At 35.6% G+C, this 25,074-nt stretch overlaps 1 protein-coding gene across 1 annotated transcript; it reads right to left on the minus strand.

Annotated features, from left to right (window-relative positions):
* Window positions 1–17,277: 17,277 nt before the first annotated feature.
* On the minus strand, window positions 17,278–25,007 carry LOC119722474 (NADH dehydrogenase [ubiquinone] 1 alpha subcomplex subunit 11-like). Its single transcript, XM_038192607.1, has 4 exons — window positions 24,791–25,007; window positions 22,172–22,264; window positions 19,923–20,042; window positions 17,278–18,869 (listed from the first exon to the last, which is right to left on the minus strand). Exons 1-4 carry the CDS (start codon window positions 24,870–24,872, stop codon window positions 18,754–18,756), a joined length of 411 nt encoding a protein of 136 aa, XP_038048535.1. The 5' UTR covers window positions 24,873–25,007; the 3' UTR covers window positions 17,278–18,753.
* Window positions 25,008–25,074: the final 67 nt, after the last annotated feature.

Consider the following 25,074-nt stretch of genomic DNA (forward strand, 5'->3'; position numbering starts at 1 on the left):
TTACATTTTTTTTCAATTTTGGCCAAAAAATGAAATTGCTCCAAACTTTGTAGAAAGATGTCTCAGACCCCATAGAATGCATTCCAACTCGATTTGTGGAGGAAATAGCCTTTGAAAACGAAATATTACGTCCTTATTATGGGTTAAAATCAGTCAAAATTATTAATATTTTCTTTGAAAAATGATTATTTTTGCCCAATCTTTAAAGTTATATAGCTCTTTCAATATTGAATGACACTCCCCTTTCATCAAGAGTCATTCCTGCGAAGTTTGAAGAAAAATCATTTTTTGGCCAAATTTGATCAAAAAGTAAGGCTAACCCCTTACATTTTTTTCAATTTTGGCCAAAAAATGAAATTGCTCCAAACTTTGTAGAAAGATGTCTCAGACCCCATAGAATGCATTCCAACTCGATTTGTGGAGGAAATAGCCTTTGAAAACGAAATATTACGTCCTTATTATGGGTTAAAAACAGTCAAAATTATTAATATTTTCTTTGAAAAATGATTCTTTTTGCCCAATCTTCAAAGTTATATAGCTCTTTCAATATTGAATGACACTCCCCTTCCATCAAGAGTCATTTCTGCGAAGTTTGAAGAAAAATCATTTTTTGGCCAAATTTGATCAAAAAGTAAGGCTAACCCCTTACATTTTTTTTCAATTTTGGCCAAAAAATGAAATTGCTCCAAACGTTATAGAAAGATGTCTCAGACCCCATAGAATGCATTACAACTCGATTTGTGGAGGAAATAGCCTTTGAAAACGAAATATTACGTCCTTATTATGGGTTAAAATCAGTCAAAATTATTAATATTTTCTTTGAAAAATGATTCTTTTTGCCCAATCTTCAAAGTTATATAGCTCTTTCAATATTGAATGACACTCCCCTTCCATCAAGAGTCATTTCTGCGAAGTTTGAAGAAAAATCATTTTTTGGCCAAATTTGATCAAAAAGTAAGGCTAACCCCTTACATTTTTTTTCAATTTTGGCCAAAAAATGAAATTGCTCCAAACTTTGTAGAAAGATGTCTCAGACCCCATAGAATGCATTCCAACTCGATTTGTGGAGGAAATAGCCTTTGAAAACGAAATATTACGTCCTTATTATGGGTTAAAAACAGTCAAAATTATTAATATTTTCTTTGAAAAATGATTCTTTTTGCCCAATCTTCAAAGTTATATAGCTCTTTCAATATTGAATGACACTCCCCTTCCATCAAGAGTCATTTCTGCGAAGTTTGAAGAAAAATCATTTTTTGGCCAAATTTGATCAAAAAGTAAGGCTAACCCCTTACATTTTTTTTCAATTTTGGCCAAAAAATGAAAATGCTCCAAACGTTGTAGAAAGATGTCTCAGACCCCATAGAATGCATTCCAACTCGATTTGTGGAGGAAATAGCCTTTGAAAACGAAATATTACGTCCTTATTATGGGTTAAAATCAGTCAAAATTATTAATATGTTCTTTGAAAAATGATTCTTTTTGCCCAATCTTCAAAGTTATATAGCTCTTTCAATATTGAATGACACTCCCCTTCCATCAAGAGTCAATTCTGCGAAGTTTGAAGAAAAATCATTTTTTGGCCAAATTTGATCAAAAAGTAAGGCTAACCCCTTACATTTTTTTTCAATTTTGGCCAAAAAATGAAAATGCTCCAAACTTTGTAGAAAGATGTCTCAGACCCCATAGAATGCATTACAACTCGATTTGTGGAGGAAATAGCCTTTGAAAACGAAATATTACGTCCTTATTATGGGTTAAAATCAGTCAAAATTATTAATATTTTCTTTGAAAAATGATTCTTTTTGCCCAATCTTCAAAGTTATATAGCTCTTTCAATATTGAATGACACTCCCCTTCCATCAAGAGTCATTTCTGCGAAGTTTGAAGAAAAATCATTTTTTGGCCAAATTTGATCAAAAAGTAAGGCTAACCCCTTACATTTTTTTTCAATTTTGGCCAAAAAATGAAATTGCTCCAAACTTTGTAGAAAGATGTCTCAGACCCCATAGAATGCATTCCAACTCGATTTGTGGAGGAAATAGCCTTTGAAAACGAAATATTACGTCCTTATTATGGGTTAAAATCAGTCAAAATTATTAATATTTTCTTTGAAAAATGATTCTTTTTGCCCAATCTTTAAAGTTATATAGCTCTTTCAATATTGAATGACACTCCCCTTTCATCAAGAGTCATTCCTGCGAAGTTTGAAGAAAAATAATTTTTTGGCCAAATTTGATCAAAAAGTAAGGCTAACCCCTTACATTTTTTTTCAATTTTGGCCAAAAAATGAAATTGCTCCAAACGTTCTAGAAAGATGTCTCAGACCCCATAGAATGAATTCCAACTCGATTTGTGGAGGAAATAGCCTTTGAAAACGAAATATTACGTCCTTATTATGGGTTAAAATCAGTCAAAATTATTAATATTTTCTTTGAAAAATGATTCTTTTTGCCCAATCTTCAAAGTTATATAGCTCTTTCAATATTGAATGACACTCCCCTTCCATCAAGAGTCATTTCTGCGAAGTTTGAAGAAAAATCATTTTTTGGCCAAATTTGATCAAAAAGTAAGGCTAACCCCTTACATTTTTTTTCAATTTTGGCCAAAAAATGAAATTGCTCCAAACTTTGTAGAAAGATGTCTCAGACCCCATAGAATGCATTCCAACTCGATTTGTGGAGGAAATAGCCTTTGAAAACGAAATATTACGTCCTTATTATGGGTTAAAATCAGTCAAAATTATTAATATTTTCTTTGAAAAATGATTCTTTTTGCCCAATCTTCAAAGTTATATAGCTCTTTCAATATTGAATGACACTCCCCTTCCATCAAGAGTCATTTCTGCGAAGTTTGAAGAAAAATCATTTTTTGGCCAAATTTGATCAAAAAGTAAGGCTAACCCCTTACATTTTTTTTCAATTTTGGCCAAAAAATGAAATTGCTCCAAACTTTGTAGAAAGATGTCTCAGACCCCATAGAATGCATTCCAACTCGATTTGTGGAGGAAATAGCCTTTGAAAACGAAATATTACGTCCTTATTATGGGTTAAAATCAGTCAAAATTATTAATATTTTCTTTGAAAAATGAATCTTTTTGCCCAATCTTCAAAGTTATATAGCTCTTTCAATATTGAATGACACTCCCCTTCCATCAAGAGTCATTTCTGCGAAGTTTGAAGAAAAATCATTTTTTGGCCAAATTTGATCAAAAAGTAAGGCTAACCCCTTACATTTTTTTTTAATTTTGGCCAAAAAATGAAATTGCTCCAAACTTTGTAGAAAGATGTCTCAGACCCCATAGAATGCATTCCAACTCGATTTGTGGAGGAAATAGCCTTTGAAAACGAAATATTACGTCCTTATTATGGGTTAAAATCAGTCAAAATTATTAATATTTTCTTTGAAAAATGATTCTTTTTGCCCAATCTTCAAAGTTATATAGCTCTTTCAATATTGAATGACACTCCCCTTCCATCAAGAGTCATTTCTGCGAAGTTTGAAGAAAAATCATTTTTTGGCCAAATTTGATCAAAAAGTAAGGCTAACCCCTTACATTTTTTTTCAATTTTGGCCAAAAAATGAAATTGCTCCAAACTTTGTAGAAAGATGTCTCAGACCCCATAGAATGCATTCCAACTCGATTTGTGGAGGAAATAGCCTTTGAAAACGAAATATTACGTCCTTATTATGGGTTAAAATCAGTCAAAATTATTAATATTTTCTTTGAAAAATGATTCTTTTTGCCCAATCTTTAAAGTTATATAGCTCTTTCAATATTGAATGACACTCCCCTTTCATCAAGAGTCATTCCTGCGAAGTTTGAAGAAAAATCATTTTTTGGCCAAATTTGATCAAAAAGTAAGGCTAACCCCTTACATTTTTTTTCAATTTTGGCCAAAAAATGAAATTGCTCCAAACGTTCTAGAAAGATGTCTCAGACCCCATAGAATGAATTCCAACTCGATTTGTGGAGGAAATAGCCTTTGAAAACGAAATATTACGTCCTTATTATGGGTTAAAATCAGTCAAAATTATTAATATTTTCTTTGAAAAATGATTCTTTTTGCCCAATCTTCAAAGTTATATAGCTCTTTCAATATTGAATGACACTCCCCTTCCATCAAGAGTCATTTCTGCGAAGTTTGAAGAAAAATCATTTTTTGGCCAAATTTGATCAAAAAGTAAGGCTAACCCCTTACATTTTTTTTCAATTTTGGCCAAAAAATGAAATTGCTCCAAACTTTGTAGAAAGATGTCTCAGACCCCATAGAATGCATTCCAACTCGATTTGTGGAGGAAATAGCCTTTGAAAACGAAATATTACGTCCTTATTATGGGTTAAAATCAGTCAAAATTATTAATATTTTCTTTGAAAAATGATTCTTTTTGCCCAATCTTCAAAGTTATATAGCTCTTTCAATATTGAATGACACTCCCCTTCCATCAAGAGTCATTTCTGCGAAGTTTGAAGAAAAATCATTTTTTGGCCAAATTTGATCAAAAAGTAAGGCTAACCCCTTACATTTTTTTTCAATTTTGGCCAAAAAATGAAAATGCTCCAAACTTTGTAGAAAGATGTCTCAGACCCCATAGAATGCATTCCAACTCGATTTGTGGAGGAAATAGCCTTTGAAAACGAAATATTACGTCCTTATTATGGGTTAAAATCAGTCAAAATTATTAATATGTTCTTTGAAAAATGATTCTTTTTGCCCAATCTTCAAAGTTATATAGCTCTTTCAATATTGAATGACACTCCCCTTCCATCAAGAGTCATTTCTGCGAAGTTTGAAGAAAAATCATTTTTTGGCCAAATTTGATCAAAAAGTAAGGCTAACCCCTTACATTTTTTTTTCAATTTTGGCCAAAAAATGAAATTGCTCCAAACGTTGTAGAAAGATGTCTCAGACCCCATAGAATGCATTACAACTCGATTTGTGGAGGAAATAGCCTTTGAAAACGAAATATTACGTCCTTATTATGGGTTAAAATCAGTCAAAATTATTAATATTTTCTTTGAAAAATGATTCTTTTTGCCCAATCTTCAAAGTTATATAGCTCTTTCAATATTGAATGACACTCCCCTTCCATCAAGAGTCATTTCTGCGAAGTTTGAAGAAAAATCATTTTTTGGCCAAATTTGATCAAAAAGTAAGGCTAACCCCTTACATTTTTTTTCAATTTTGGCCAAAAAATGAAATTGCTCCAAACTTTGTAGAAAGATGTCTCAGACCCCATAGAATGCATTCCAACTCGATTTGTGGAGGAAATAGCCTTTGAAAACGAAATATTACGTCCTTATTATGGGTTAAAATCAGTCAAAATTATTAATATTTTCTTTGAAAAATGATTCTTTTTGCCCAATCTTTAAAGTTATATAGCTCTTTCAATATTGAATGACACTCCCCTTTCATCAAGAGTCATTCCTGCGAAGTTTGAAGAAAAATAATTTTTTGGCCAAATTTGATCAAAAAGTAAGGCTAACCCCTTACATTTTTTTTCAATTTTGGCCAAAAAATGAAATTGCTCCAAACGTTCTAGAAAGATGTCTCAGACCCCATAGAATGAATTCCAACTCGATTTGTGGAGGAAATAGCCTTTGAAAACGAAATATTACGTCCTTATTATGGGTTAAAATCAGTCAAAATTATTAATATTTTCTTTGAAAAATGATTCTTTTTGCCCAATCTTCAAAGTTATATAGCTCTTTCAATATTGAATGACACTCCCCTTCCATCAAGAGTCATTTCTGCGAAGTTTGAAGAAAAATCATTTTTTGGCCAAATTTGATCAAAAAGTAAGGCTAACCCCTTACATTTTTTTTCAATTTTGGCCAAAAAATGAAATTGCTCCAAACTTTGTAGAAAGATGTCTCAGACCCCATAGAATGCATTCCAACTCGATTTGTGGAGGAAATAGCCTTTGAAAACGAAATATTACGTCCTTATTATGGGTTAAAATCAGTCAAAATTATTAATATTTTCTTTGAAAAATGATTCTTTTTGCCCAATCTTCAAAGTTATATAGCTCTTTCAATATTGAATGACACTCCCCTTCCATCAAGAGTCATTTCTGCGAAGTTTGAAGAAAAATCATTTTTTGGCCAAATTTGATCAAAAAGTAAGGCTAACCCCTTACATTTTTTTTCAATTTTGGCCAAAAAATGAAATTGCTCCAAACTTTGTAGAAAGATGTCTCAGACCCCATAGAATGCATTCCAACTCGATTTGTGGAGGAAATAGCCTTTGAAAACGAAATATTACGTCCTTATTATGGGTTAAAATCAGTCAAAATTATTAATATTTTCTTTGAAAAATGAATCTTTTTGCCCAATCTTCAAAGTTATATAGCTCTTTCAATATTGAATGACACTCCCCTTCCATCAAGAGTCATTTCTGCGAAGTTTGAAGAAAAATCATTTTTTGGCCAAATTTGATCAAAAAGTAAGGCTAACCCCTTACATTTTTTTTTAATTTTGGCCAAAAAATGAAATTGCTCCAAACTTTGTAGAAAGATGTCTCAGACCCCATAGAATGCATTCCAACTCGATTTGTGGAGGAAATAGCCTTTGAAAACGAAATATTACGTCCTTATTATGGGTTAAAATCAGTCAAAATTATTAATATTTTCTTTGAAAAATGATTCTTTTTGCCCAATCTTCAAAGTTATATAGCTCTTTCAATATTGAATGACACTCCCCTTCCATCAAGAGTCATTTCTGCGAAGTTTGAAGAAAAATCATTTTTTGGCCAAATTTGATCAAAAAGTAAGGCTAACCCCTTACATTTTTTTTCAATTTTGGCCAAAAAATGAAAATGCTCCAAACTTTGTAGAAAGATGTCTCAGACCCCATAGAATGCATTCCAACTCGATTTGTGGAGGAAATAGCCTTTGAAAACGAAATATTACGTCCTTATTATGGGTTAAAATCAGTCAAAATTATTAATATGTTCTTTGAAAAATGATTCTTTTTGCCCAATCTTCAAAGTTATATAGCTCTTTCAATATTGAATGACACTCCCCTTCCATCAAGAGTCATTCTGCGAAGTTTGAAGAAAAATCATTTTTTGGCCAAATTTGATCAAAAAGTAAGGCTAACCCCTTACATTTTTTTTCAATTTTGGCCAAAAAATGAAAATGCTCCAAACTTTGTAGAAAGATGTCTCAGACCCCATAGAATGCATTCCAACTCGATTTGTGGAGGAAATAGCCTTTGAAAACGAAATATTACGTCCTTATTATGGGTTAAAATCAGTCAAAATTATTAATATTTTCTTTGAAAAATGATTCTTTTTGCCCAATCTTCAAAGTTATATAGCTCTTTCAATATTGAATGACACTCCCCTTCCATCAAGAGTCATTTCTGCGAAGTTTGAAGAAAAATCATTTTTTGGCCAAATTTGATCAAAAAGTAAGGCTAACCCCTTACATTTTTTTTCATTTTGGCCAAAAAATGAAATTGCTCCAAACTTTGTAGAAAGATGTCTCAGACCCCATAGAATGCATTCCAACTCGATTTGTGGAGGAAATAGCCTTTGAAAACGAAATATTACGTCCTTATTATGGGTTAAAATCAGTCAAAATTATTAGTATTTTCTTTGAAAAATGATTCTTTTTGCCCAATCTTTAAAGTTATATAGCTCTTTCAATATTGAATGACACTCCCCTTTCATCAAGAGTCATTCCTGCGAAGTTTGAAGAAAAATCATTTTTTGGCCAAATTTGATCAAAAAGTAAGGCTAACCCCTTACATTTTTTTTCAATTTTGGCCAAAAAATGAAATTGCTCCAAACTTTGTAGAAAGATGTCTCAGACCCCATAGAATGCATTCCAACTCGATTTGTGGAGGAAATAGCCTTTGAAAACGAAATATTACGTCCATATTATGGGTTAAAATCAGTCAAAATTATTAATATTTTCTTTGAAAAATGATTCTTTTTGCCCAATCTTTAAAGTTATATAGCTCTTTCAATATTGAATGACACTCCCCTTTCATCAAGAGTCATTCCTGCGAAGTTTGAAGAAAAATCATTTTTTGGCCAAATTTGATCAAAAAGTAAGGCTAACCCCTTACATTTTTTTTTCAATTTTGGCCAAAAAATGAAATTGCTCCAAACTTTGTAGAAAGATGTCTCAGACCCCATAGAATGCATTCCAACTCGATTTGTGGAGGAAATAGCCTTTGAAAACGAAATATTACGTCCTTATTATGGGTTAAAATCAGTCAAAATTATTAATATTTTCTTTGAAAAATGAATCTTTTTGCCCAATCTTCAAAGTTATATAGCTCTTTCAATATTGAATGACACTCCCCTTCCATCAAGAGTCATTTCTGCGAAGTTTGAAGAAAAATCATTTTTTGGCCAAATTTGATCAAAAAGTAAGGCTAACCCCTTACATTTTTTTTCAATTTTGGCCAAAAAATGAAATTGCTCCAAACTTTGTAGAAAGATGTCTCAGACCCCATAGAATACATTCCAACTCGATTTGTGGAGGAAATAGCCTTTGAAAACGAAATATTACGTCCTTATTATGGGTTAAAATCAGTCAAAATTATTAATATTTTCTTTGAAAAATGATTCTTTTTGCCCAATCTTCAAAGTTATATAGCTCTTTCAATATTGAATGACACTCCCCTTCCATCAAGAGTCATTTTTGCGAAGTTTGAAGAAAAATCATTTTTTGGCCAAATTTGATCAAAAAGTAAGGCTAACCCCTTACATTTTTTTTCAATTTTGGCCAAAAAATGAAAATGCTCCAAACTTTGTAGAAAGATGTCTCAGACCCCATAGAATGCATTCCAACTCGATTTGTGGAGGAAATAGCCTTTGAAAACGAAATATTACGTCCTTATTATGGGTTAAAATCAGTCAAAATTATTAATATTTTCTTTGAAAAATGATTCTTTTTGCCCAATCTTCAAAGTTATATAGCTCTTTCAATATTGAATGACACTCCCCTTCCATCAAGAGTCATTTCTGCGAAGTTTGAAGAAAAATCATTTTTTGGCCAAATTTGATCAAAAAGTAAGGCTAACCCCTTACATTTTTTTTCATTTTGGCCAAAAAATGAAATTGCTCCAAACTTTGTAGAAAGATGTCTCAGACCCCATAGAATGCATTCCAACTCGATTTGTGGAGGAAATAGCCTTTGAAAACGAAATATTACGTCCTTATTATGGGTTAAAATCAGTCAAAATTATTAATATTTTCTTTGAAAAATGATTCTTTTTGCCCAATCTTTAAAGTTATATAGCTCTTTCAATATTGAATGACACTCCCCTTTCATCAAGAGTCATTCCTGCGAAGTTTGAAGAAAAATCATTTTTTGGCCAAATTTGATCAAAAAGTAAGGCTAACCCCTTACATTTTTTTTTCAATTTTGGCCAAAAAATGAAATTGCTCCAAACTTTGTAGAAAGATGTCTCAGACCCCATAGAATGCATTCCAACTCGATTTGTGGAGGAAATAGCCTTTGAAAACGAAATATTACGTCCTTATTATGTGTTAAAATCAGTCAAAATTATTAAAATTTTCTTTGAAAAATGATTCTTTTTGCCCAATCTTTAAAGTTATATAGCTCTTTCAATATTGAATGACACTCCCCTTCCATCAAGAGTCATTCCTGCGAAGTTTGAAGAAAAATCATTTTTTGGCCAAATTTGATCAAAAAGTAAGGCTAACCCCTTACATTTTTTTTCAATTTTGGCCAAAAAATGAAATTGCTCCAAACTTTGTAGAAAGATGTCTCAGACCCCATAGAATGCATTCCAACTCGATTTGTGGAGGAAATAGCCTTTGAAAACGAAATATTACGTCCTTATTATGGGTTAAAATCAGTCAAAATTATTAATATTTTCTTTGAAAAATGATTCTTTTTGCCCAATCTTTAAAGTTATATAGCTCTTTCAATATTGAATGACACTCCCCTTTCTTCAAGAGTCATTCCTGCGAAGTTTGAAGAAAAATCATTTTTTTGGCCAAATTTGATCAAAAAGTAAGGCTAACCCCTTACATTTTTTTTCAATTTTGGCCAAAAAATGAAATTGCTCCAAACTTTGTAGAAAGATGTCTCAGACCCCATAGAATGCATTCCAACTCGATTTGTGGAGGAAATAGCCTTTGAAAACGAAATATTACGTCCTTATTATGGGTTAAAATCAGTCAAAATTATTAATATTTTCTTTGAAAAATGATTCTTTTTGCCCAATCTTCAAAGTTATATAGCTCTTTCAATATTGAATGACACTCCCCTTCCATCAAGAGTCATTTCTGCGAAGTTTGAAGAAAAATCATTTTTTGGCCAAATTTGATCAAAAAGTAAGGCTAACCCCTTACATTTTTTTTCAATTTTGGCCAAAAAATGAAATTGCTCCAAACTTTGTAGAAAGATGTCTCAGACCCCATAGAATGCATTCCAACTCGATTTGTGGAGGAAATAGCCTTTGAAAACGAAATATTACGTCCTTATTATGGGTTAAAATCAGTCAAAATTATTAATATTTTCTTTGAAAAATGATTCTTTTTGCCCAATCTTCAAAGTTATATAGCTCTTTCAATATTGAATGACACTCCCCTTCCATCAAGAGTCATTTCTGCGAAGTTTGAAGAAAAATCATTTTTTGGCCAAATTTGATCAAAAAGTAAGGCTAACCCCTTACATTTTTTTTCAATTTTGGCCAAAAAATGAAATTGCTCCAAACTTTGTAGAAAGATGTCTCAGACCCCATAGAATGCATTCCAACTCGATTTGTGGAGGAAATAGCCTTTGAAAACGAAATATTACGTCCTTATTATGGGTTAAAATCAGTCAAAATTATTAATATTTTCTTTGAAAAATGATTCTTTTTGCCCAATCTTCAAAGTTATATAGCTCTTTCAATATTGAATGACACTCCCCTTCCATCAAGAGTCATTTCTGCGAAGTTTGAAGAAAAATCATTTTTTGGCCAAATTTGATCAAAAAGTAAGGCTAACCCCTTACATTTTTTTTCAATTTTGGCCAAAAAATGAAATTGCTCCAAACTTTGTAGAAAGATGTCTCAGACCCCATAGAATGCATTCCAACTCGATTTGTGGAGGAAATAGCCTTTGAAAACGAAATATTACGTCCTTATTATGGGTTAAAATCAGTCAAAATTATTAATATTTTCTTTGAAAAATGATTCTTTTTGCCCAATCTTCAAAGTTATATAGCTCTTTCAATATTGAATGACACTCCCCTTCCATCAAGAGTCATTTCTGCGAAGTTTGAAGAAAAATCATTTTTTGGCCAAATTTGATCAAAAAGTAAGGCTAACCCCTTACATTTTTTTTCAATTTTGGCCAAAAAATGAAATTGCTCCAAACTTTGTAGAAAGATGTCTCAGACCCCATAGAATGCATTCCAACTCGATTTGTGGAGGAAATAGCCTTTGAAAACGAAATATTACGTCCTTATTATGGGTTAAAATCAGTCAAAATTATTAATATTTTCTTTGAAAAATGATTCTTTTTGCCCAATCTTCAAAGTTATATAGCTCTTTCAATATTGAATGACACTCCCCTTCCATCAAGAGTCATTTCTGCGAAGTTTGAAGAAAAATCATTTTTTGGCCAAATTTGATCAAAAAGTAAGGCTAACCCCTTACATTTTTTTTCAATTTTGGCCAAAAAATGAAATTGCTCCAAACTTTGTAGAAAGATGTCTCAGACCCCATAGAATGCATTCCAACTCGATTTGTGGAGGAAATAGCCTTTGAAAACGAAATATTACGTCCATATTATGGGTTAAAATCAGTCAAAATTATTAATATTTTCTTTGAAAAATGATTCTTTTTGCCCAATCTTTAAAGTTATATAGCTCTTCCAATATTGAATGACACTCCCCTTCCATCAAGAGTCATTTCTGCGAAGTTTGAAGGAAAATCATTTTTGGCCAAATTTGATCAAAAAGTAAGGCTAACCCCTTACATTTTTTTTCAATTTTGGCCAAAAAATGAAATTGCTCCAAACTTTGTAGAAAGATGTCTCAGACCCCATAGAATGCATTCCAACTCGATTTGTGGAGGAAATAGCCTTTGAAAACGAAATATTACGTCCATATTATGGGTTAAAATCAGTCAAAATTATTAATATTTTCTTTGAAAAATGATTCTTTTTGCCCAATCTTTAAAGTTATATAGCTCTTTCAATATTGAATGACACTCCCCTTCCATCAAGAGTCATTCTGCGAAGTTTGAAGAAAAATCATTTTTTGGCCAAATTTGATCAAAAAGTAAGGCTAACCCCTTACATTTTTTTTCAATTTTGGCCAAAAAATGAAATTGCTCCAAACTTTGTAGAAAGATGTCTCAGACCCCATAGAATGCATTCCAACTCGATTTGTGGAGGAAATAGCCTTTGAAAACGAAATATTACGTCCATATTATGGGTTAAAATCAGTCAAAATTATTAATATTTTCTTTGAAAAATGATTCTTTTTGCCCAATCTTTAAAGTTATATAGCTCTTTCAATATTGAATGACACTCCCCTTTCATCAAGAGTCATTCCTGCGAAGTTTGAAGAAAAATCATTTTTTGGCCAAATTTGATCAAAAAGTAAGGCTAACCCCTTACATTTTTTTTTCAATTTTGGCCAAAAAATGAAATTGCTCCAAACTTTGTAGAAAGATGTCTCAGACCCCATAGAATGCATTCCAACTCGATTTGTGGAGGAAATAGCCTTTGAAAACGAAATATTACGTCCTTATTATGGGTTAAAATCAGTCAAAATTATTAATATTTTCTTTGAAAAATGATTCTTTTTGCCCAATCTTCAAAGTTATATAGCTCTTTCAATATTGAATGACACTCCCCTTCCATCAAGAGTCATTTCTGCGAAGTTTGAAGAAAAATCATTTTTTGGCCAAATTTGATCAAAAAGTAAGGCTAACCCCTTACATTTTTTTTCAATTTTGGCCAAAAAATGAAATTGCTCCAAACTTTGTAGAAAGATGTCTCAGACCCCATAGAATGCATTCCAACTCGATTTGTGGAGGAAATAGCCTTTGAAAACGAAATATTACGTCCTTATTATGGGTTAAAATCAGTCAAAATTATTAATATTTTCTTTGAAAAATGATTCTTTTTGCCCAATCTTCAAAGTTATATAGCTCTTTCAATATTGAATGACACTCCCCTTCCATCAAGAGTCATTTCTGCGAAGTTTGAAGAAAAATCATTTTTTGGCCAAATTTGATCAAAAAGTAAGGCTAACCCCTTACATTTTTTTTTCAATTTTTGCCAAAAAATGAAATTGCTCCAAACTTTGTAGAAAGATGTCTCAGACCCCATAGAATGCATTCCAACTCGATTTGTGGAGGAAATAGCCTTTGAAAACGAAATATTACGTCCATATTATGGGTTAAAATCAGTCAAAATTATTAATATTTTCTTTGAAAAATGATTCTTTTTGCCCAATCTTCAAAGTTATATAGCTCTTTCAATATTGAATGACACTCCCCTTCCATCAAGAGTCATTTCTGCGAAGTTTGAAGAAAAATCATTTTTTGGCCAAATTTGATCAAAAAGTAAGGCTAACCCCTTACATTTTTTTTCAATTTTGGCCAAAAAATGAAATTGCTCCAAACTTTGTAGAAAGATGTCTCAGACCCCATAGAATGCATTCCAACTCGATTTGTGGAGGAAATAGCCTTTGAAAACGAAATATTACGTCCTTATTATGGGTTAAAATCAGTCAAAATTATTAATATTTTCTTTGAAAAATGATTCTTTTTGCCCAATCTTCAAAGTTATATAGCTCTTTCAATATTGAATGACACTCCCCTTCCATCAAGAGTCATTTCTGCGAAGTTTGAAGAAAAATCATTTTTTGGCCAAATTTGATCAAAAAGTAAGGCTAACCCCTTACATTTTTTTTCAATTTTGGCCAAAAAATGAAATTGCTCCAAACTTTGTAGAAAGATGTCTCAGACCCCATAGAATGCATTCCAACTCGATTTGTGGAGGAAATAGCCTTTGAAAACGAAATATTACGTCCATATTATGGGTTAAAATCAGTCAAAATTATTAATATTTTCTTTGAAAAATGATTCTTTTTGCCCAATCTTTAAAGTTATATAGCTCTTTCAATATTGAATGACACTCCCCTTCCATCAAGAGTCATTTCTGCGAAGTTTGAAGAAAAATCATTTTTTGGCCAAATTTGATCAAAAAGTAAGGCTAACCCCTTACATTTTTTTTCAATTTTGGCCAAAAAATGAAATTGCTCCAAACTTTGTAGAAAGATGTCTCAGACCCCATAGAATGCATTCCAACTCGATTTGTGGAGGAAATAGCCTTTGAAAACGAAATATTACGTCCATATTATGGGTTAAAATCAGTCAAAATTATTAATATTTTCTTTGAAAAATGATTCTTTTTGCCCAATCTTTAAAGTTATATAGCTCTTCCAATATTGAATGACACTCCCCTTCCATCAAGAGTCATTTCTGCGAAGTTTGAAGGAAAATCATTTTTGGCCAAATTTGATCAAAAAGTAAGGCTAACCCCTTACATTTTTTTTCAATTTTGGCCAAAAAATGAAATTGCTCCAAACTTTGTAGAAAGATGTCTCAGACCCCATAGAATGCATTCCAACTCGATTTGTGGAGGAAATAGCCTTTGAAAACGAAATATTACGTCCATATTATGGGTTAAAATCAGTCAAAATTATTAATATTTTCTTTGAAAAATGATTCTTTTTGCCCAATCTTTAAAGTTATATAGCTCTTTCAATATTGAATGACACTCCCCTTCCATCAAGAGTCATTTCTGCGAAGTTTGAAGAAAAATCATTTTTTGGCCAAATTTGATCAAAAAGTAAGGCTAACCCCTTACATTTTTTTTCAATTTTGGCCAAAAAATGAAATTGCTCCAAACGTTCTAGAAAGATGTCTCAGACCCCATAGAATGCATTCCAACTCGATTTGTGGAGGAAATAGCCTTTGAAAACGAAATATTACGTCCTTATTATGGGTTAAAATCAGTCAAAATTATTAATATTTTCTTTGAAAAATGATTCTTTTTGCCCAATCTTCAAAGTTATATAGCTCTTTCAATATTGAATGACACTCCCCTTCCATCAAGAGTCATTTCTGCGAAGTTTGAAGAAAAATCATTTTTTGGCCAAATTTGATCAAAAAGTAAGGCTAACCCCTTACATTTTTTTTCAATTTTGGCCAAAAAATGAAATTGCTCCAAACTTTGTAGAAAGATGTCTCAGACCCCATAGAATGCATTCCAACTCGATTTGTGGAGCAAATAGCCTTTGAAAACGAAATATTACGTCAATATTATGGGTTAAAATCAGTCAAAATTATTAATATTTTCTTTGAAAAATGATTCTTTTTGCCCAATCTTCAAAGTTATATAGCTCTTTCAATATTGAATGACACTCCCCTTCCATCAAGAGTCATTTCTGCGAAGTTTGAAGAAAAATCATTTTTTGGCCAAATTTTATCAAAAAGTAAGGCTAACCCCTTACATTTTTTTTTCAATTTTTGCCAAAAAATGAAATTGCTCCAAACGTTCTAGAAAGATGTCTCAGACCCCATAGAATGCATTCCAACTCGATTTGTGGAGGAAATAGTCTTTGAAAACGAAATATTACGTCCATATTATGGGTTAAAATCAGTCAAAATGATTAATATTTTCTTTGAAAAATGATTCTTTTTGCCCAATCTTCAAAGTTATATAGCTCTTTCAATATTGAATGACACTCCCCTTCCATCAAGAGTCATTTCTGCGAAGTTTGAAGAAAAATCATTTTTTGGCCAAATTTGATCAAAAAGTAAGGCTAACCCCTTACATTTTTTTTCAATTTTGGCCAAAAAATGAAATTGCTCCAAACGTTCTAGAAAGATGTCTCAGACCCCATAGAATGCATTCCAACTCGATTTGTGGAGATTTGAAATAGCCTTTGAAAACGAAATATTACGTCCATATTATGGGTTAAAATCAGTCAAAATTATGAATATTTTCTTTGAAAAATGATTCTTTTTGCCCAATCTTCGACGTTATAGCAGTTTCAATGTTGAATGACACTCCCCTTCCATCAAGAGTCATTGCTGCTAAGTTTGAATAAAAGTAATTTTTTGGCAAAGTTTGATCAAAAAGTAAGGTTAACCCCTTGCATTTTTTATTTAATTTTGGCCAACAAATTTAATTGCTCGAAACGTTCTGGAAAAATGCCTCAGACGCCCTAGAACGCATTCCAACTCGATTTCTGGAGGAAAAAGCCTTTGAAAAGAAAAAATGTTTCAATATTTTGGGTTATTATTAATTATTAATATTTTCTTTAAAAAATGATTCTTTTAGCCCAAATCTTCGAAATCATAGCGGTCTAAATATTGAATGATACTCCTCTTCCATCAAGAGTCATTTCTGGGAAGTTTGAAGAAAACTCTTTTTTTTTTTAAATTTGATAAAAAAAAATGTAAGGCTCACCCTGAATACAGGGTGGTACAAAATAAAGGAAACCCACTTTTGACAGCAATTTCACCTACTTAATTAACTTAATTCAATTTTTTCTTCACATAATAGTACCTGAAAAAAGTTTAGTAAAAGTCGCAAGAATAGTGACATCATCGTTATTTGAATACAGGTCACCAAAATCAGTCTTGTCCACGTGAATTGGACGTTTTTGTAGTTCACAAGAATTAAAAACATTGCCAACAAAATGTTTCAACCTGGTAACTTTTATTGAGGCTGTCTTATTATTGATGTCAGTGTTGAGATCATCTATAACGCCTTTAGACTTAGGTTCGTGTTAACAGCTTAACACATGTACTATTAATCCTTGTTTTAAGTGTACTAATATTTTGTTTAAAAAACAAATTCCAATAATCCGTGGACTAACAGCTTTCACACATGAATTTTTCAAATACATTTATGTAACAATAGCTCAAGACAAAATTTGCAATTCCAATGTTCTTTCTTTACTTATGCTAAAATGCCGGTACTTTAACAGCTTGCTTTAGCTACAACTCAAAAAAGAAAAAGTATATATAGGCGAAAATTGCTGTCAAAAGTGGAATTCGTTTATTTTGATGTATACTTCTATTTCATTACTTCCAATTTATTTGAAGAAAAAAAAGAGGTTAGTACGTGAATTTGCAGCCAGATAATTTGGAATAAACTTTGAAGAGTTTATGTTTCGATCAAGTTTGTATAAACTTTTTTCCTGCTGCTTTTAGGTTTCACTCCACGTTATACAAGTACATGATCACAAAATAAAAACTCAAGAGGTTTCTGATATTTTTTCTAAAGCATTTTATTTACAACGTGTGAAAACAATCAGATATTGCCATTGTCTAAAGACATCAGGGGAAACAAAACATAATTTCATTTTAGCCCAAGTTAAGTGCTCGTTTTAGGCCTGCATATTTAACAGGTATGGAGAGGGGGGGGGGGGAGGCCTTGCAAACATCTGGAAAAAAAACTGCCGTGTGCTATTGTTTAAGTCTAGAAAATGAAGCACTAAGCAAATGGCACATTCTTTTAACTGATTTTGCAGGGGATTTTGCAAGGGAATTCAAGTTCTATGTAAAAGAAAACGTATGGTCTGTACCTTCCATATCATGGTGGTTTTGTGGGGTAAAAATCGTGGGGGTGGGGGGGGGCAAAATTAAAAGTCCTTGGGCCGCCAAGGAACATAGGATCAATGGTATATCAAAATTGTGTGTACAGCTAAACCCTAACCTTCCAAAATCCTCCAAAATCCTCTTAGCAAAATGGAGGATTGATGTGTGGCTGATTTTTGAACATACACAATGTCCAGGACTGGACCTTGTGTTGTTTTTGCTCAGCTGTGCAAACATTTAGGCCAATGTTATCCTTAAAATCCTCCGCACTGCTTCAGGATGTCGCTGGCTCTGCCTCAACATATCGACAGTGATTGCTGGAGGATTTTGCAGGATTGAGGCAGTGGTCACCCCTCCAAGGACCACATTCGAAAAATAACGAAGGATTTTGCAGGATGAAGGCTGTATGCAATTTTTACGTGGAGGCAGTTGGAGGATTTTGCAGGATTGAGGTTGCATCCCAGCAAAAATGCCTAGGGAGTTAGGATTGAAGGAACCCCTTTATAAAATACCTGCGTCTTTCTGTATAAACTTGAAGTACGGAAACCTTTATGGTAAAATTGAAACAGCTCACAAATCCAGGTTTGAAAGGGATTTCGTTTTTACATCATGAAAGCAGGAAAAAAGTGGCAATTATCACCCCTGCGATGAGAAGTATCTTAGAGGTGTAGGCTAAAGGTTCAAGCACCCAATTTTTTTTATAAATTATTCCTGCAGTTTGAAGAAGAAAAAAAAATTGGGAGTTTCTGATGATTTGAATGGGGGGTTGGGGGGTTGGCAACGGTGCAATTACTATACATGCAAACCACAACAGGTTCTTAATAAATTTGTAAAACAAATCGTCAACTTTTGCAAACTCCAACAATCTTTTCAAGATTCTCTCTTAGTAGTATCAGTCACTGGTAAAGAGACATGTCTAAATCACTCCAACAAAACACTCAGCTATTCTTACAAGGTTCCACACCCCACGTCACAAAATGATGGCTCGGTTTAGGGGAGATGGCAGAGCGGGTCAAAGCAAGAAGTTTGTTTCGGTGAGGGGTCGCTAAAACTCCGAACGGTTGACGTTCCTCGTCTGTCATGTTGGGACAGAACATTTAATGTCTCTCTCTCTGTGTTTTGTTAGTTTGTGGGCGGGGTTTGGTTTCCTAATAGGTGGGCTTGGGGATGAAATCGCCCCATTCTTGATCTCTCCAAAGCTTGTAGAATGCCGCCCAGCCACCAAATGCTACGCACGTCCCCGAGCCAACTGGGTAACTGTGGTCTGCGAAAAGACAAATTGACAGTGACAGGAAACTTGATCACTAAATGTTGCAAGGGAATTCTTCATAGTGAGACACATGTACGTCTAGAAGTACATTAAAAGCAAAAGTCGGTCCCATTATCAAGCCAGCGTTTCACTCCAGTTTTCTTGGCATAAAGCATAAAACGACTGAGAATGCATTTTTCCATTCCCCTCGCTGGGATGCCTGCCTTATCTTTCATCTAATGACAGTTACCAATTTATACTTCCAGGCATTAACCCTAACAGAACTCAACCCATCAAACCTCAACAGCATGTTTTGTTGGAATCTGTCAGGATGGGTACAGTACCCCTAAACTGACAGTCTTTTACATTGGGATGGCACACCTCCAGAAAAAAGGTCAGAAATATGTGTGCGCCGTTTCCCATATGGTGTTGAAATTTGCCAGGATGGGTATGGGTCCTAGTGAATCATGCTAGAGAGTTAGGGTTTAAAGAGAAGCAAGTTGGGGTAAAGCAGATTGCCCAAGGACACAACGTATGGCCAAAAGCTGGATTTGAACCCCAGACCCTCTGATCATGAGTCACAAACCCTAACCACTCTGCCCCTCAAATTCAGAATAGGCCGTACCCAATATTTGGTCAAATTGGTTTTACACTATTAACCTCAGTTTGACCCCGTCTCAAGACTTGCGAGATGTACGTTCTATATTCTCAATTCTTTATCACTACATTGTCAATAACCTACAATACCAGGTTTTATGAAATCTTTAAGGTAGTGCCCTCTTTAGTTTCTTTTCGGTAGCCACATTTTGGAAGAATTCCACGAATGGACATCACAACTTTTTTCCCTGCAATGACCATCAGAAAGGAAAAATATTGTTAGCATTTTTAATACTGAGAAAACAATTTGAATTTTTCAGACCGGTCTCATAAGGTTTGTGCACATTGTGTCAAGTGATGTCCAAGTATGGAACTCTTTCCAAGTATTTTTGCTATCCGACTCAATTTCTCTTTTTGATAGTGAGGGTGGGGGAGGGGGGTGGGGTGAATGATACATTCATAAGGACTTACATTTAGCGCCTAGAACTGCCCCCGCCATGCACCCTCCGATGAAGTAGTTTAGAGGGTCGTCTTTACTCCTCACAGAGGCTGATATTGTGGTTCCTGCTCCGAAGACAGCTCCCAACGTAGCTGAAAAATGAGAACATTCAGTGCGTTTTGAATTTGTTGCTTTCTTTTTTGTTTCTTTTTTTCTTCTTTTTTTAGAGGGAGGGGAGTTGCCCACATGGACCATAATTTTAAAAATGACATGAAGGCCAAAAAAAAAATAGTTCTGCTTCTGGTTTCCCTACCTACCCTATTCTGACAGCCCCTACCCTAATTTTTTTATGGGAAAAATGAGAAAAAAAACACACACAAAACCATCAATTTCTACCGTTTACCCTTGACTACACACAGACGCCTCCATATGATAGTACACACAGAACATTGGCCAAAAAAACCCAAAATTCCCTACCTACCTACTCTTTTTTCAAATGCCATGTACTCGGAAGCAGAACTTTTTGGGGGGGCCTAAGCTCAGTTCTTTCAGTGACCTTGTTAGAAAACTTCAGGCCAAAATAAAAACATAGCTCTGGTGAATCGTCCCTGCAAGCATCTGATGCACGAGTCTTTGCACATCAGATTTGTGCCTCCATGGTGTTACAGGTTAATCCTATGGGCTCCGTGCGCCAACAAAAGAGGGTGCTTTTTTACCACTTTTGAGAGCCCCATGGACGGGACACAGCATGTGTGTACTGTACTGGCACATGGATCGCGCGCAAAGAACGCTAGACTTCTTTATCCTGCATGTGCATAAAGCTAACTCATAGCGTTGTTCGTGTGAACATCAGGCGTCATCTTTTTCGATGGTCTCCCCTAGACTAGTCCCCGCCTCCCATAACTATGGATACATTCAAAGTCCGCAGTGGATGGACCTGGAACCAGGCTACAATGCCGGCCAAAATGGTTGGGACACTTCCTGAGCCTGCCACGGTCACCCACTCCCCCGCTCCCCCGGTCAATGTTGTTCTCTCCAGCTGATGGAGCACACACCGCGCAATGAGAGACAACATTGAACGGGGGCCGGGGGGTTGGAGGCCCAGCAAGATTTGGCCAGGATTGTAGGGCTCCCCCAACTCTCTTTCTCGGGTCGTTGAAGGGGTTATTGTGCCCCGAGCCCGTACAATAGCACTGCCCATCTGTCTCCACCATCATACAACCAGGCTACATGTAAGTCACAAGTGATAGTCAGTCAGTCAGTCCTTGAGATAGGTGCAAAGTAGTCTAGGAGCTAGACGTTGTTATGATTTGATATGCGAGAGGGCGCTATGACGACCAACCAATATCACCCACGAACCTGTCAGGAACAACCTCTAGGGTAATTTGTAAAATCCCCCCCCCCCCGAAAATGGGGGAAACTAATGCGCATGCGCTACTTTTGCAGGCAATTATGGTCCATTTTTAGTCCCATGCAGTGCTGCATCTTTAATACTCCTGGAAGAAATTGAAGAGTTTGGGTCGGAACTACAATGAAAGGTTTTGAATGCACGCTGCATATATAAGGCCAAACAGGTGTGCGTGCATTATACAACCGATCCAAAATTCCCTAGACGTTGTTCCTGACTATTCGTGGATGATATTGGTTGGGCGTGATAACGCCCTCTCACAGCAGTCGGTTATCGCGCAGCAGGCTATCACCTTTCAACCCATACATGTAACAACGTCTAGTCCCTAGACTTCATGTAGGTGCAAAGAAGACCCTAGCCTAGCTCTCTGGGACCAGCTCAAAGTATACTCTGGAGAGCAAGGGTTCTACGTATACATCTCACCAAAGTCCACTTCTTAATGTCCACTTCTTAACACTGAGGTTAACCTTCGAAGGCACGTGTGGTCTAGCGGTGGAGCACAGGATTCGTGATCGAGAGGTTGTGGGTTCGAACCCCACCGTGGCCATGCGTGTTGTGCCCTTGAGTAAGGCACTTCACCTCAATTACTCCTCTCAACCCAGTTGTTAAATGGGTACCGGCATTGTTCAATGCTGGGAAGGTAACAGACTCGCTGTGGAGGAGGTGTGGCGATCCCCCACAGCAGCATACGAGTCTGGCCAAATCGCTATGAAAGAGAGATGGGCACTCCGTTCCTGTGAATACAGGTTCGTCCCCGTTACCTTTACTTTTTAACCTACATAAGATGCAGGGGGAAGCCTGTGCGAAAGAAACGTGACTGCGGTTGCTCAAATCTTGACTGAGTGATGGTGATACCACAGCATGAGAACTCACCCAATGTTGCCGTGTGATTCAAGCCCCTTCCCAATGCCTCTGTGAAGTTCTTGGGGAAGTACATCGACAGTGCAATTGTCGAAAGTCCCACACCTGAAAAAAAAAATGTGAGAACAAAGGAAGATTATGCGTTTTGAAGTTAATATTATTTTTGTCATCAATATTATCAATCGATCTATCCACCTCGTAGCCAGCTACAGAGTCAGGGTCGATTGCCCAAAATAGGCTAAGCCTTCTCAGTACTACAAAAGCCGATACTGTCATACAGCGCAGGGCACATCGCTCCACCAAACAGTCGTTGATTCAGTGCGACTTGTTTCTCTTGGATCGACGACGGTGACGTCACAAACGCCCTCAACGTAACAGCAATGAAATGGTTGGAACAACTCGGCAGACACTATGAGTCAGTAGAGCTATGACTGACATTGAGGTAATGATGAAACAGCTTGGCGCCAGGCTGCAACACTCTTTCCAGCATATCAAACCCCCTCCCAAACCCCCCCCCCCCCATTTTTTTTAACGAATCGTCCATCATTCAGGCTGCTTTAGGCTCAACTACTCCACGAATTCAAGTGACAGTGGTTTAAAAGTTTACCTTGAGTGATGGAGATACTACAAAATAATTTTCCAAATTTAATCTCTTTCTATTTTTACTTAATGACGTCAAAAAGTACCAATGCTACTTTTCCTAGTTCCGGATCGGTTTCATCAGATCGGCCAGATTTCCCAAAACCAGTTTATTCAAGAGAATTCCAGCAAATTTCAAGAAGAGAATAGCCTTTAAATGATTTTGAATGATTTTGAAACTTTTGTCTGCCGCGCAATGGCACAAACTCACGCACAGACCGAAAACCTTTGACCTAGCAAAGAATACATCGAACAAAAACGATTAACGTACATGTTGTTGGGTGGTCAGTGCACACGGGATCCAGAACTAGGTTAAAACATACGGCCATTCGTTGGCAAACTTTCAAATATTAGAGACTCTACAACTTATTTTGATTCCACAAACATTCGATGGAAGAGTTTATGTAGTGTAGGCCCTATAAACAAAATATTCGAAATCACACAGTACGAGCACTCCTGGAGCAGGGTCGCACTAAAAAGCGTCAACACAGCGTCAACACAGCGTCAACACAGCGTCAACACAGCGTCAACACAACGTCAACACAGCGTCAACACAGCCTCAACACAGCGTCAACACATGACAGAAGCATCAACACACCGTCAACACATCCAAAACACATTCTGAATTGACAAAAATGGTATATAATTGTATATAATTCCATTGGTTTGAGTTTCCATTTCGTTGTTAAAAATAAAGTATTTTCACGCGAAAAAATGACCTTTCACGTGCACGGCCGTTGTCCGCCATTTTGACTTCGCGCAAAGCTTGGACTACACCATTTCAAGTAGGGGTGTGTAGGTAATGACATTATCTTGTCATAAACAACAGAGGGATACCAGATCTGTGAGGACTGAGGATCGGAGTGGTGGATCATTATTTTGTGAGTTGTGTTTATGTTTCATTTACTTTATTGAAATGGACATCTTTTGGTATTGGCCGGCCGCGCCCTCTCTGTTGGTTTACTCTACAACGCTATCACCCTTTAGCATAATGGTATGGTCCGCACTGCCACTGATATGGCAGCCGATTTCGGAGCGGCACGGAGAGCCAATTTTCTTGAACTGAAAATCGCAATTTTCAGACGTTTAACCTATTAATTTTAAGCAAAAATCTTGCTTCTGACCATACTGTATGGGTTACTGCTTTTGTCACTTTTAATGCATTTTGGATGTGTTGACGCTGTGTTGATGCTTTCGAGTGTATTGACGCTGTGTTGGCGCTTTTTAGTATGACCGCTGGAGCTACTCCTAGAACTATGAGGCTCCACTATGTGGAGCCTCATAGATTTAGAACCCCGCAAAATTGTTGTCAGCACAAAACACTAATTAAGTACAAAAACGTCCATCAAAATGCAGAAATTTCCCACAGAACCGCTGCACAGTTTGCCCCCAAACTCCGTACTACACCTCATGACATACTCACAAAATATGCGCAGAACAAACATAGCTGGATTTTGTCGTTTTTGGGGCTAAAATTATGAAAAATATGCCCTTTCCGCACTGAGCCAACCTGACACTTGAAACGTGCACGCATATGATCGAGCGATGATTTTCGGTTCGCTCGGAGCGCGCCGCGGGGTGTGCGGTACAAGCGAAATGATAGTATGCGCATGCGTACAAGTGCATGTACCGTACCCCCCGCGGCGCGCTCCGAGCGAACCGAAAATCATCGCTCGATCATATGCGTGCACGTTTCAAGTGTCAGGTTGGCTCAGTGCGGAAAGGGCATATTTTTCAAAGTTCAACATGTTCAACTTCAAGAAGCTTACATTTTTCTTTTCAAAATGCCCTTGCCTTGGTCAGAAAAAAAAATATTTATGACTTTTAAGTTATCCAAAAGAGGTAGCCGGCAGGCTCTTATTTGAAGCAATCCGGAACTAGGAAAAATCCGGAACTAGGATTTAGTAGGAAAACGTGTACGTTCAACGGTTCACTTCACAAGTTCACTACTGCGGCTACACACATTTGCCATGTTTGCAAACGCCGACTCACCAAAAGCAGCTCCTGTTGCAGTGGTCTCCAGGACCTTTTTGGCCGGCTCTTTGCCGTCGATGTTGTCATAACGAACATTCATGGTCGCTTAGCTGTAATAAGCGTAGTTTGTGTCAAGAATTCTCTTAAATTTGATGTGAAAAGATGTGCAAGTACGAGCAACGCAGCGTTGCTTCGTTCTGCACCGGTGCCAGTTGAACTTTGACATTGACATCCGGTACGGTACTCGGCGATTCGGCTGGCAATAATATTCCGAGACCAGAAACGGAACTATTTGTTTGAAA

This window comes from Patiria miniata, unplaced genomic scaffold (assembly GCF_015706575.1).
Source record: "Patiria miniata isolate m_02_andy unplaced genomic scaffold, ASM1570657v1 HiC_scaffold_15, whole genome shotgun sequence".
NCBI lineage: Eukaryota > Metazoa > Echinodermata > Asteroidea > Valvatida > Asterinidae > Patiria > Patiria miniata.

Bases quoted from the DNA above. Each gene is read 5' to 3' on its own strand.
- LOC119722474 (XM_038192607.1), bottom strand. From the start codon at position 24,872: ATGAATGTTCGTTATGACAACATCGACGGCAAAGAGCCGGCCAAAAAG. The intron at 22,265-24,790 runs GTGAGTCGGCGT...TTTTTTTTTCAG, and splicing joins TGCAACAGGAGCTGCTTTTG to GTGTGGGACTTTCGACAATT. The intron at 20,043-22,171 runs GTGAGTTCTCAT...CTCATTTTTCAG, and splicing joins GAATCACACGGCAACATTGG to CTACGTTGGGAGCTGTCTTC.